The 14,247-nt window shown below is 42.5% G+C and overlaps 1 protein-coding gene across 6 annotated transcripts in view; it reads left to right on the top strand.

The window, feature by feature from the left end:
* The first annotated feature begins 3,640 nt into the window (after nt 1-3,640).
* The window catches only part of ELN (elastin), a 93,618-nt gene continuing 83,011 nt past the window's right edge, over nt 3,641-14,247 (top strand). For 3 of the 6 annotated variants that reach the window (XM_063956176.1, XM_063956178.1, XM_063956179.1), the window contains exon 1: nt 3,641-3,758. In XM_063956176.1, coding sequence (XP_063812246.1) covers nt 3,680-3,758 — 79 coding nt within the window. In that variant the 5' untranslated portion in view covers nt 3,641-3,679. The remainder of the gene's footprint in view (nt 3,759-14,247) is intronic. The other 3 variants (XM_063956180.1, XM_063956177.1, XM_063956174.1) reach the window with 1 other exon arrangement.

Genomic DNA, 14,247 nt, shown 5'->3' with positions numbered 1-14,247 from the left:
TGGGACAGCCCCAGCCCTCTATGGGGATGAGAAATTGCCCAATTTATCAAACATCTTGCTACTATTATCTGGCACAATCTTCAAATTGGTGTTGGCTACCATTGGTAAAACTCTGGCTACATGGCGTTACCCCATTTGTGAATGGGCCTGGTGTACGCAATAGTGTCAATAAGGGATATTGCTTTGCCGGTGTAGCCTCTTTTCAAAGCGCTTGGCTGGAATGCCTTAAAAATAAAAGAGAATAATAATGATTGTTAAATATGTTGGATAAATCGGAGCTAAACAATGTAAAATGATTTGTCACTTATCGGGGAAAAAGACCTGATAAATATTACCGCAGGCACCTATATGTCCTCCTGTGCAACTGTACAGTAGTTGTGAGCAATTCCTTGTCACCACCTGAGTATGTGGTCAAGGACACTGCATTGACTTCTCAGCCACCCACACGCATTGTTACAAGTAACCAGGATGCAGCAGTACTCACGCCATTCAAAGGGAGCCAGTGTTAGGCTTGGGCCACACATAGCAGTTTCGCGGGTCCCATTCCTTGGCAGGAAGAAGCGTTTTGGGTTCTCAGACTAACCTTTCTGCAGGATGCCGCTGCACAGGATTTGGCAAGTGCCACGACCAGATTTCAAGTAGAACACAGTGCAGCTGTGAACTCATAAATTCAAATGTCTGTGTTCTAGTTTAAATCCGGTTGTCCCGTCATCCTGATCAATCGCAGCATGCTGCGGTTGGGTCCAGTGGATGCGGCACCGCCGCATATGTGTGGACGGCCGCATAGGAGACCATGTGCAGGCTCCTTCCTGCCAAGTGGGTCAAGCTGAACGGGACCTGCTAAACCGCTATGTTTGGCCCAAGCCTTAGTCTTCCTGTGTTGAACTGTATCTTTATTGGCATTGGTAACATAAAGTAGCAAGGAAAAATGGCCTTTCATGTTACCTTGAGGTATCACTAGTTCCTAGAGACATAGGGGGTCATTCCGAGTTGATCACTCGCTAGCAGTTTTTAGCAGCCGTGCAAACGCATTGTCGCCGCCCACCGAGGAGTGTATTTTCACTTTGCAGAAGTGCAAACGCTTGTGCAGCAGAGCGCCTGCAAATTCATTTTGTGCAAAATAAGACCAGCCCTGTAGTTACTCTCCATGTGCATTGATCTAACGACGGAGGGACGGCTTTTGACATCACATACCCGCCCAGCGTTCGCCCAGCCACGCCTGTATGTTCCCTGACACGCCTGCGTTTTTCTAAGCACTCCCTGAAAACGGTCGGTTGACACCCGGAAATGCCCACTTCATGTCAATCTTCCTGCGTTTGGCCGTGCGACTGAAAGCTTCGCTAGAACCTGTGCAAAACCACAAAGGACTTTGTACCCGTACACCGCGCTCGTGCATTGCGGTGCATACGCATGCGCAGATTAGCCTTTTTTTCACTGATCGCTGCGCTGCAAACAACGGCAGCTAGCGATCAACTCGGAATGACCCCCATAATGAGTACCAGTGCCAAGAGAGATACCTTTTCTCCAAAAGAAGATTGTGTGCAGCTTCCTCTGATCAGTGCAAGTATAGTTACTTCCTTGTTACAGTAGCCTTGCATACTACCCTGGAAGACTCTCTACAGCAAAGTACACCTGCGGCCTCACAGCTAATCATAATACATATTCAGATGTAACCAAGGTGGGTTACCCTGTCCATGCTCTTTAACAGGCCTGTGAATGCTGGAGAAAATGGTGGCCTGTTGGCAAGCCATCAGTAGTCTATATTGGCCAATTTGAGCAATGATTGTACACATGCGGCTGCAGGACCAAATTACTTGACTGGATAGAAATGGAACAGCCTGCCCTCGTGAGACCAGCTACTGTTCAGGTATCATACTATCCTCCACCTGTGGGCAAAGAAGGCAGCCTACCGTATGATTTTCCTTGCAACCACAGAACAAAGCAACTCACAGCAGGTCGGCTGTTACATATTCAACCAAGTGATTGCAAGTGAATTTGACTAAGCGATGTATACAAGCAACCATCAAACAAAATGCCCAAAGTAGCCTAGTAGTAATTCTGTTCTATACCAAGGTGTCTTAATAAAGCATTGGACACTCCAAATCTGGAACCTCCTGCTAGACTGGGAATCGTATTGGGAAATAACAAAAACATTTAACTTGTGTGTTAATAGGATATAGACCAACACACGTCCTTTTTGATGTATTATGACAGTTGAATAAAAAGTGTGGGATTGCCATCTAAAAGTATATTCTATAAACATCAACCATATCTAAAAAGTTTAAAACACCTCTGTAAAAGAATATATCAAATGGAACTAATATATAACTAAGTAGATGAAACAAGCTAATCAAATTCTACTGCTTTAACAGTGACCCTACTGGCTAATGGCCCTCATTCCGAGTTGTTCGCTCGCAAGCTGCTTTTAGCAGCATTGCACACGCTAAGCCGCCGCCTACTGGGAGTGAATCTTAGCTTAGCAAAATTGCGAACGAAAGATTCTCTAAATTGCGAATAGAAATTTCTTTGCAGTTTCTGAGTAGCTCGATACTTACTCTGCCACTGCGATCAGTTCAGTCAGTTTCGTTCCTGGTTTGAAGTCACAAACACACCCAGCGTTCGCCCAGTCACTCCCCCGTTTCTCCAGCCACTCCCGCGTTTTTCCCAGAAACGGCAGCGTTATTTCACACACACCCATAAAACGGTCAGTTTCCGCCCAGAAACACCCACTTCCGGTCAATCACACTCCGATCACCAGAACGATGAAAAAACCTTGTAATGCCGTGAGTAAAATACCAAACTTCTTAGCAAATTTACTTGGCGCAGTCGCAGTGCGAACATTGCGCATGCGCAATAAGCGGAAAATCGCTGCGATGCGAAGAAAATTACCGAGCGAACAACTCGGAATGAGGGCCCATGTCTGGTTCAGGATAATGCATCTGATCAGCGATCGCATATAAATGTTCTTCAGGGTCAACGTAAGTTAACATCATAATCAGCAACAGGTTTTGGGGACATTCCTTAGAAACCTGTGTTTGGTATAACAGTAGGTAAATACTATAAACTGGATAATTGTACACTGCATTTTATTGTTTAACAATGTGATATACTCCAATAATGAAAGCAAATGGATTCTTTTTCCTCCAGTGCAAATATTTCAACATGCTGGAAACAATTTGCTGAAGGCAGTCTTACTATTTTTCCCCTCTACAATTCCTGCACCTGTGCGTGAACGTATCTGGATGAGTTCATTGATAAAAACTGGAATATCTCTTTGCCCCAGTGTACAACTAGCAAATTAATTTGATAAATCGTCTGAGAAGCGAGTGGAGGGATAGACAGATAGACAGACAGACAGAGAATAATAGACAGATAAACCCAGAGCAGAGAATTCTGCACCCCCTTCTTTGGCTTTTCTCCCATGTCTATTTCAGCCAGAATTGCAGAACGTCAGCCAAGAAAAATGAAAAAAAAAAAGAAAAAAAAATAAAAAAGAAAAAAAGGAAACAAAACAAAATAATATATTCCCCCTCCTCTCCAAATAATAAAGGGGTGGGATGGGGCTGCTGGCACTCTTAGAATGACGTCGTGTCTCTCACTGCCCCTCCCTTGTTGGGGATGTGAGCTGAGCGGCGGGATAAAACCCAGCATGTGTGAGTGGACGGGGGCATTGTGAGACATGGAGAGCATACGGCCTGCCACTCCGCTGCGGAGCATCATCCTGCTGCTTGCCTTCTGCCAAACGACTCTACAAGGAGGTGAGTGACCACGCACACCTGTGCACTGTACTCTAACTCTGTAGTCTTACGAGACCTGGACAAGTCACTTTGCGTCATTCATTTGTCCCATTTAATGTAGGCTAACCTTACATTCTTTTTAAAGTTGCAGAGCACTTTATTAGTGATTACTTGACATATACTACTACGTAATCTCCATATCATTGTATTGCAATGGTCAAAATAGTATATATACAGGGCTTTATACACTGCAGTCATTAATTCTTCAGAGACATCACATTTTAAGCTGCAGAAGAGAGAGCATCATGCAGAGAATAGTCATAGAACATCTTGTTATTATTATTCTTAGTGCATGCAATGCAGCCCACCTTACCTTCCATAAGTCACACCCTGACATCCTGCTGTGTGCTGTAATACGTTCAACCCCAGTTCTAGGGAAGCTACAGTATAACCTGCATGGGAGCTGCCTGTATCCTGACAGCAAGTATTGCATTTCACAATCCTTCTGCGTCTCCATCTCATCTGCAGATACACACACACAGCACTGTTACAAAACCCACTTTAAAGCCAATGTTTGACTCTTGGAGTAACTAATGCTTTTAGCAAACAGATGTGAATTCACTCAGTTTACATATGACACTGACATTCACAAGCAGCAGCTTAAACAGTGTTTTGCCCTGGGATCAGCATACAGTACAGAAACCTTTTAAATGAAAAAATCAAAAACTCAGTGAGACTCACTTGGCAAGCACTGCAGGACATATCACAGGTACATGTTCTGGATCAAACCGCTGGGCCCACATATTTAACCCCTTCACCGCCAGTGGACACATTGTTACTAAGTTCAAATACAATAGGTGTAGATAATGTGAATATTCCGTTACATCACAGCTACTAGCCAACTTTATCTCCAGTGACCTATTAATTTTTTATATAAGGAGTATTATTTCATACATGGAAGCTGGTGCTCTCTATTCCATTCATGAACATTATTAGTAATTACCAGTGATAGCACATTAGTATTACTAAGGATATTTTAACGAGCAGCAACAACCTCTATTTCGTCACCAAGTGACATACTGTACTGTACTTGCAATTAAAACCCATGTTGGCTTTTAATCAGCATGCACATTATGTACAATATCTGACACTCTAATAAAGTAAGATAACATTTGGTTCCGTCTTTTAAGGGAATATGTATCAAGCCTTGGAGAGAGCTAAAAGTGAAGTTGGTAAAAGCAACCAATCAACCCCTAACTGTTATTTCATAGACTGTGCTAGATGAATGACAGTTAGTAGCTGATATGTTGCTTTGGGCAGCTGCTCCAGTTTATCTCTCTCCAAGGCTTAATACATCTCTCCATCCTAGTGAGTTAGCATATAAGAGGCACATACCTAGATACAGGTGGAGAGTTGGTCCTCCTCTGGGATTCCAAAGCTTAGCACACAATTTCCAATCAGCGAACTCTGCATAAAATTGGCCTGATCAGCAGATGTCAGTGATGGGATTGTGATTGGTATGCTGACTACATACCATGGGTGATAGTCTCTCATCTAGCAATGTATAGGCACAGCCATGAGTTTGGGAATAGACTTGCACAGTCAGTTGAATACTATAGCACTGACAGAGGGCTGGGTCTCTAGACTCACAGAGGAAACAAGTGCATGAATCATTGCCAAGTTTACATGGATGTAAGTGCATTTGAAAGTGAATTTCACAGTGATTTACAGCCGTATGTCTTGTTTATTGGAGAAAGCTGTGCACATATGATTTGCAGTACACTGGGGTTGAAATACACATTTTACACTAATTGAGGATGATACAGTTGAGTATACATGTAATTATGATATGTAAACATATTCCCAGTTATAGAGAGTTATTTCACATATCAGCTAAAAGGCAACATTCAACATATGTTTCCCTTATGTGCAAGCAATGTCGTCAGCGTTGCCTCCTGCTTTTCCAATATACTACAATGAAGTTTGTTTTTACAGTGTGTTTTTATTTAATGCAACATGATACCACAGACTGTTAGTTCTACAAGCCACTAAGAAAACAGGGTCCAATTATATAGCGTAGTCCGTGTAATTCCTGGTGAGTGACTAGCACAATATGCAGCGAGTTATACCAATTTATACTATACATGTATATAGTATATGCACATTTCTCATTCCAGCAGAAGAATGTGTTTATGGTAGATGTACAACAGTTTAAGACAGATTATAGGAAGTCTAGGAATAGTGAGGCTTTAGTTTTGGCATTAAGCATGTTCTGTAAAGGCACAGTCATCTATCTTGGGTATCCCCTAGTCTTTGCAGGCTATCTATGGAAATCTTTTCTAATGAATGGTCATCATCAGCTTAATGAGGGATACTTTGCATTGATTTTTTTTGGACATTTCTAAATTATCATTTCCAAAATCCCAGAAACACAACCGAAATTGTTGCATGTTTTCCGCATGGGTGATACTATAGATAAATTGCATGTTTTATTAGTGACCTACTGTTGTCATAGCTTTTATGGATAATGAGTAGTCTCCTGTATTATTTCTACTATCACAATGTAATGGATTCACGTTTATTTGTGTTATTTTTGTGTTTTAGGACTACATTAATGTATTATATTTGAGGTATAGTTATATTTTGCATTTAGAGAGGGTTTCAGCTAATGGATAAGCCCTAACAAAATAAATTCCTGTGAAGAAATAGTAGTTCACAGTTGATTGTTTCTCATAGTTATACTTTTATTCCCATGAGTACATAACAGAGATTCATGGTGTATTTTAAATAATTTTAAAGAATCAAGAGGTTTTTTTAGGATAAATTGATAAGCAATGGTGGTTACTTGGTAAATGGTGGTACAAGATACCAAAGGGTGGAGAAATCCTTATATGGATGAATTCAGGATTAACAATGGTCATTCTCTTGAAGAGATTGCAGTCCAAACTCAGTTTAGCATATCCCATGCAATGTGTCATTCTCCATGTTCTAGATATGTACAGTTTAGCATGTTCCATGCAATGGATCAGTGCCCATGTGTTAGACTAGTTTTGCTCAGGCTGTAACTAGGGGTATGCAATAGTAACAGTCACAAAGGGTACACATCTGAGGGGAGCACAGGGAATTAATATTTAATGTTAATCTGGAACATTTCTAGATAGGGCTCAGGTTCTGCTTTGCATGTTTCATACCAGCTTTCATTATCCGTGATGTGGGCTATTCCCAACATGCTTCTGTACTGCCAACAGACATGCACTCATTTACAATAGGGATCCTTAACCCTGCTGTAAATGAGTGCATGTCTTCAGCTAAAACCACTTCAGCTAAGCTTGTTGTAAGAGAAGACCTCCATTCATAACTCAAGGCAATGAGAGGCATTGTCAGCCTTCAATATTCAGCTCATGTTTTAGAAAAGTTCAGCTGAACATGTCCTATTGAGGTGATCTCTATCCATGTTATTCTTTGGGTTAGCTGAAATCCGCTCTCAAAGAGAACTGTAGTAGAGATCTGTTTCTCTGGAACTTCCAGATGTTTTCTGTCAAGGGAAGCAAAAGCTTTAACTCACAAGTGAAAGCTGACACATTCACATCTGACACGAAAGCAATTGCTGGAGCTGTTAACCACTTCCCCTCAGCACTGACCTGCGTACAGTACCTACAGAGCAGCAAGGCCATTGCCTCACAGATACCAATACCTAATTACAGACTGAGCCCATTGCATTAATAAGGTCATCACACGAGCTAATGAGCCAGAAGTGCACAGTCATGTTACAGCTAGTGTCTCATTTAATAGATAAGTTTGCTTCTAGAACTCAGTGGGTTAAAAGGACAACTCTTTGAGTTTTTATTCGGGAATGTTGATTAAATATCTTCATTATGCACAGAGTTAAGCAAGACTATGTAGTATACATTAGAATGCTGACAACCAAGTGCTGTTCAGCAGATGTGCGCACTCTGGACAGCCTCAAGTCTCCTCCCTTTCATTGACTTTTCTCTCTGTTGTGATCTTTCCAATGCTCACCAATTAATACTTTGCTCCAAGTCTTATGGAATAAGGCAGATCCATATAGTAACATTGTACATTTGTTTCATATATATATATATATATATATATATATATATAATTACCTGATGGGAAAGTTAAACCAAGATCTGGAGAGTTTTTGAAGTGACGTTAAATAATTAGCAACATAAAACAATGAATAATAACAGATGTGCTGCCATAGATCTGTAGCAATTGTTCTGTGGTTTTTTGTTGGGATTGTGAAACATCAGTGAATCCCCAGTGAACTAATTACATCAGAACTGATAATATAAGGACATTATACACAGGATCTTTAATTGGGCTTCACTAATGTACCAGGGTTTGTAAATATGCATCATTGGTAGTTGAGGAACTATTACGAAATGTTATTTTATGTTGCTGTGTTAGTAGAATCTAAGCATTTGGCATTTATTTAATTATTATTTTTGCACTATGAAGTTTACAAAACTGAACACTTGGCTTTTCTTGCTGTACAGGAGTTAATTAATATGTACTGTATGGCAGTGCAAGGCTCATATACTAACTGCTGTGTCTATTAACATATAACTAAAGCGTAATCATATTCTGTGAAATGTCAGAAATCTTGCCCAGCTCTTGCTCTTTATTAATGTTCTAGACTCCCTGGCGGCTATTTATTATTTGCCTTGCTGCAAAACTGGACCGCTACAGCACAAGAATTGCTAGATGAAACTATCCTCATCTAAACCAATGCAATATTATACTTTGACAGGGCTGGTTCACGCTTGCACCAGATTTGAATCCAGCAGACTCTGACACATGATACTTCTCCCAGTGGTGCTCTTAAAAGGTTTTTAGGCATATCCTTTCCAGAAGATACTGTAGAATGAGGTTTGGCAAGAGGTCCCTTTTCCAAAAAAATCTAGCTCAATGCTAAAATAAAAGGAAATAGTTTTTAGGTTAAAGAAAGCTGTTAATAAAAAATGAAGGATACTTTTGCTCTTCAAGTTTCGAACTACAGCAAGGTGTTCAATTGAAATACACAAGTACCCCCATATGTGGAACTATATAACTATTATTACCCACAACAACAGTTTCTGTGCTATTCCCAACTCGGAATACCGTTCCCTTACTAAACTCAAAGTCACCACCGTCAGCAACCAGCCTGCACTAAATATACAATACATTTGTTGTATGCTCAGAAGGTGACTACTAACATGTAGCCCATAAGTCCCTTACATGCCCACTATAATCTATTACTGTTGAATGAGTTACTGTAGCAGTTCACAATTCCAATCAACAAGCAACACCTTGAACACTTCATCATGTTCCTCAAACCATTCTCAAACATTCCATGCAGTGTGGCAGGACACATTATCCTGCTGAAAGAGGCCACTTCCATCGGAGAATACGGTTGCCATGAAAGAATATACCTGTTTGAAATGCCATTTAGTTATGAGGTTTGCATCATATTGATGCCACCCTGAATGACCAGACCAGGCAAGAATATCCAAGCAGAACATTTCCCAAAGTACCATACTCCCTCTACTGACTTGTTTTCTTCCAACAATTCATCCTGGTACCATCTCTTTCACACTGTAGGTAAAAGTTGTCCGCCCATCCATATGATGCAACACTAAACAGGATTCATCGGACCAGGCAACCTACATTGATCCAAGGTCCAATTATGATGCTTGCATTACCATTATAGGTGATTTCGGCAGTAGACATGGTTAGCATAGACACACAGCCCCATACAAAGCAGGGCTGGATGCACTGTATGTCGTCACACATTACTACTCTCATCATTAACATTTTCTGTGATTTCTGCCACGGTAGCCCTTCGGTTGGTTCATATAAGACAGCATATTGATGGTTCATGGTCTTTGATTCCTCAGACCACTCTTATTAAGTACTCACCCTGGCTGACCTTGAGCAGCCCACAAGTTATGTAGTTTTGGAAATGCTCTGACCCAGTTGTGTAACAATAACAATATGGCCCTTATCAAAGTCAGTTTGGTCTATACAGTGACACGAGGCGGGGAGGGAAGCTGGAGGGGCCCAGCAGAGGCCAGGGTTTATCCCCACCCCTTCCTCGCCTATCAGCTCAGCAGTCTCTCTCTCTCTCTCTCTCTCTCTCCAAAGCAGCCAGTGCATGTTGCTGTGTGCTGGGCTGCATGGGTCTGGGGAGGCTGATGCTGTTGGGTTACAGCAGTCCTCCTCGGTCTGCAGGAGGGGGGTGGGGGACGCAGCCACACTGATTGTGCCCCTATGAATCTGCCCCTGGCTGAGAGGCAGATAGCGCCCCCTTGTGTATTATTTTTAAAAGATTTTTTTTTAAAAGGACCATAGCCATGGCTCCCATGCACATCTGCCCATATCTTCTTCATGCAACACGTAGACTGTGGAGCGATTTCATTTTTGGGGGGCACCCAAAGTAATGGGCACCCACCAGAACACTTCAATTGTTGCCCTGATTGGGGGCCCATTACTTTTAGGCCCAAATAGATGGTGTTTAGCCACGAATAGCGGCTAATGCGTCTAAAGTCCTGCTTAGTGCGTGTAAACCACAGACTTTTTACACATCTCTTCTCACCACCTCAGGAGGCAGCGATAAGAAATGTCTCTCCCACAGCTAATGGGCTCTAAACAAAGCAACAATTTAATTGCTCCGTTTTACATTCCCTAGCGGTAGACGCAGGGGAAAACTTAATCGCCCCCTATGCGATATTGTTACAAGGTCGTCAATGTCATTCACTTCTTATTGGAGTGGTCCTAATGCTTTGACTCATGGTGTAGCCATAGTTACATTATTAGTGCTTGTACACGTGGAATTCAAATCAATCATTCAGCTTCTTAATACTGTACATGACAGTACAAAAACTAATGGACCCGTACACGCACTTTCTGAAAAAAAGTTTACTTTGCTTAGTATCAGTGTCAGCATTGCCTGCAGCATTCAGGAGCTGTTCAGTCTAATATAATAGAGCTTTGAGAATGACCTTAAATAGGAGTTGTTTTTGTAGATGGTGTTTCCCTACTTTAATACTAAATTATCCCCAACAGGTCATGTTTTCAGGATTTCTGTTTGTGGAAACAGGTGGGATAGTTACTGACCCAAATAAACTCACCTGTGAATCATTAAAGAAATCCTGAAAACAAGCCTACTGCTACTATAGAAATCTAAGCTAGTGATGCTTTATGGATAAGTCAGTGCAGCATGCAATGACTAATGGTAACTAATACTGTGTATTTAAGGAATACCATTTTGGTTGGTGGGTCACAGGGTGGGGGGGCATACTTGACTACTCTACTGGAATGTCCAGAGGAAGACAACCCTTCCATCTGCAGTCCATTTCTGCAGAAAAATGGGTGAGATAATTCCGACATGACGCGTTTCGTTGTGAGTCATGTAATCATAGCCACTCCTCCTGCTGCAAAATGGTGTTACAGCATTGTGCATCAGGGGTGTGGCTGTGGTGATGCAGTTCACACTACTATGCACCTGGCACTTCCCTCTCCAGGATTTCAGTCATGGGTGTCCTATGGGAGGGAAGTGATAGCTGGCAAGTACTGGGGGCCTCCAAATAAAATGATATATGAAATTATTTGAATATGTATGCATAGACAATAAACCAGCATTTGAGTATCGATGTATAGATATCAGAATAGACCTTGAAAAAGACCTGAGTCACTTTTAAAATGTTCATGGACACTGCATGTGTGTAAATCACTAATATAGGGGCTGCTGCATGCACTATATATTATCACTTAGGTTAAACAGTCATCAACAGTTTAGTAATAATGAAACACATATATAATAATAATAATAATAATAATAATAATAATTATGCCCTCTAGGAGAATTTTAAATTTCCTCCTGTCAGTGCCTCTACTTTCTATATAAGCCTGTGGCAGCATTAAGCTGTGCAGACATTTCCTTTCCTGCACTTGATAGCAACACAAATGTACACAAGAGTAAATGAGTTACATATGCCGGAGTTGTACTTTAACCTTTCCATAACCATTGTGTAAAAAATGTACTGGAGTATATTATACCATGCACTCATATGGCAGCCATGCTGGAAAGACAACCAGGGGAGTAACTAGACAAGTCTGTAGCAAATTGTGATGGGTTCCCCTAAGTACCAACATAATACTTGGGTATCATAGCAATACTTGCTTCATCTTCAGTCAGTGCCCATAATGGGAGTACCCATTTCATTAGAATTACTCTGTGTCACATTAGTTTCTCAGTCATATTATCTCCGTTATTTTCCAACTCATAACAGCCTGCAGAAATCGATATGAAGCCATATAAAGTGTATTCATTAAGGCACATTTTTATCTCTGTGAAAGACTCGCTGTGCTGCAAAGCACCATAGCAGTTTCATGAGCCGCAAAAATGTTCTTCTCTATGACAACGTATCAACCGTTGCAACTATTTCCCCATCTTATGGGATAAATTCTCCCCCCTGTGCTTGGCATCTTGATCTTACTGACCGATTATGCTTTGCCATGCTTTTAGTGCAACACATTGCACTGTTAATGTGTTACTGTTAGTGCATGTTAGGCTACATGCATGAGGTGTGGCCAAGTGTCTGAGGTCTGGTCAATGGTGGTCATTCTGAGTTGATCGCAACCAGCAACTTTTTGCTGCTGCGGCGATCAACTAGTACACGTCTATGGGGGAGTGTATTTTAGCTTAGCAGGGCTGCAATCGCTTGTGCAGCCCTGCTAAGCTAAAAAAAATTCAAACACAAGTAGACCAGCCCTATACCTACTTACCCTGTGCGACCATCTCAGCGATGCAGGAGCCGGCTTTGACGTCAGACATCCGCCCTCCGCTTTTCTGGACACGCCTGCATTTTCAAATCCACTCCCCGAAAACGTCTGGAAACGCTGCAGTGACTCCCAGGTTCGCCTTCTTCCTGTCCATCCTCTTTGCGGTCCGCTCTGCGACTGCTTCCTTCTCAAGACGCGATGTAACCCGATAAACCGCAGCGTGCGATCGGGTCAGAATGACCCCCTATACCCTTTGGTGAATACTGAGGCAGACTTTATGGAGCACTGCTGAAGGGGCAGGTCCGGTTACTCGTGGCTACATGAGAAACACTTATGGCAATATTGGTATACCCTTATGACTGCCCCAAGAGACAGTTATTGATGCTGTGTGCCCAGGAAGTCTAGGGGTTGTACTGACCAGTGGAAAGGACTACAGAGCGATATATTTTTAACACAGAAAACAAAGGTAGTTACTGAAATTTGCACATTTTTCAAGTGTGTAAACCCAATGTGCACTTTTGTTGCAGCAGCAGCAGTCTCCTCTCTCGCCCTGCATGATGTGCTGCTGCACTGTTACACAGCGGCCACCGATAGTGGACAGTTGAGTAGTGTTACAGGGGGAAGGTGGCAATCGCATTGATCTCCTACCCCCTTGGATCCGCCCCTGTGGTGAATTAAGCAAAAACACAGCATCATGATGAGGAACATAAAAGGTCAGATGAAAATGAGTAGAAAAAGTGCTTACTAAGGGGCCGTTCAAATATGGCAGCCACACGTGACTTACCCCTGGAAACACATGCATGTTGTGTGGTGAGCTTTGCCCATTTTTACTAAAATAAGTCTTGCTAGATTGTTAGAGCATTGAACATTCTGTGCAATATCTCCTCCTAAAAGGATTATCTCCTCGTATAATGGTCCTCCTCCCTGAACCTATAAAATAATAAAGTACCATCCCAGGATTCTTACCGTTATTATCTGAAGCTGACTGTTACCTAGCATGCAGGTTAAATGAGGGTACTACACAGCAGTCCATAGCTTTTTTGAAAGTGTTCTCGGGAATAACCTCTATAGAGCTCTGTTGAAAATCTTTGTAGGCCCATATTAACAGTGGGGTGGAAGGAGCTACAGTTCCAGACCTCCGCAACAATATAGGCCCATTATTTTGAGAACATGACTATGGGCCTAATTCAGACGCTGATTGTAGTCACACACACATGCGGGGGGACGCCCAGCACAGGGCTAGTCCGCCCCGCATGTCAGGCCCGATCCCACCGCACAAGTACAAAAGCATCGCACAGCGGCGATGCTTTTGTACTTTAGGAGTAACTCCCTGCCAGCATAGCTCCTGCGCACTGGCAGGGAGCTACTTGTTGCTGTGAAGGTTGCAGCGGCTGCGTGTCACGTCACGCAGCGACCACAGCCCAACTCCACAATGGTCCGGCCACGCCTGTGTTGCCCGGACCACGCCTCCTAAATGGCAGCCAAATGCCGCCGGCCCGCCTCTGGCTGCCAATCAGACTGAGGCGATCACAGGACTGAGACAGCCGTTGGCTGTCTGGCATGCGCCGATGCACTGCGGCGCCAGCGCATGCACAGTTCAGACCTGATCAGCTGCTGTGCGAAAACGCACAGCAATGAGCAGGTCTGAATTAGGCCCTATGACTAACCACCCAGCTAGTCACACGGTCAGACATATATCACAAGTATTAAAATTGTATTTCTA

Source organism: Pseudophryne corroboree, chromosome 2 (assembly GCF_028390025.1).
Source record: "Pseudophryne corroboree isolate aPseCor3 chromosome 2, aPseCor3.hap2, whole genome shotgun sequence".
In the NCBI taxonomy this organism is placed as follows: domain Eukaryota; kingdom Metazoa; phylum Chordata; class Amphibia; order Anura; family Myobatrachidae; genus Pseudophryne; species Pseudophryne corroboree.
Note: the sequence above shows the minus strand (reverse complement) of the source record. Positions and strands in the feature narration are given on the sequence as shown.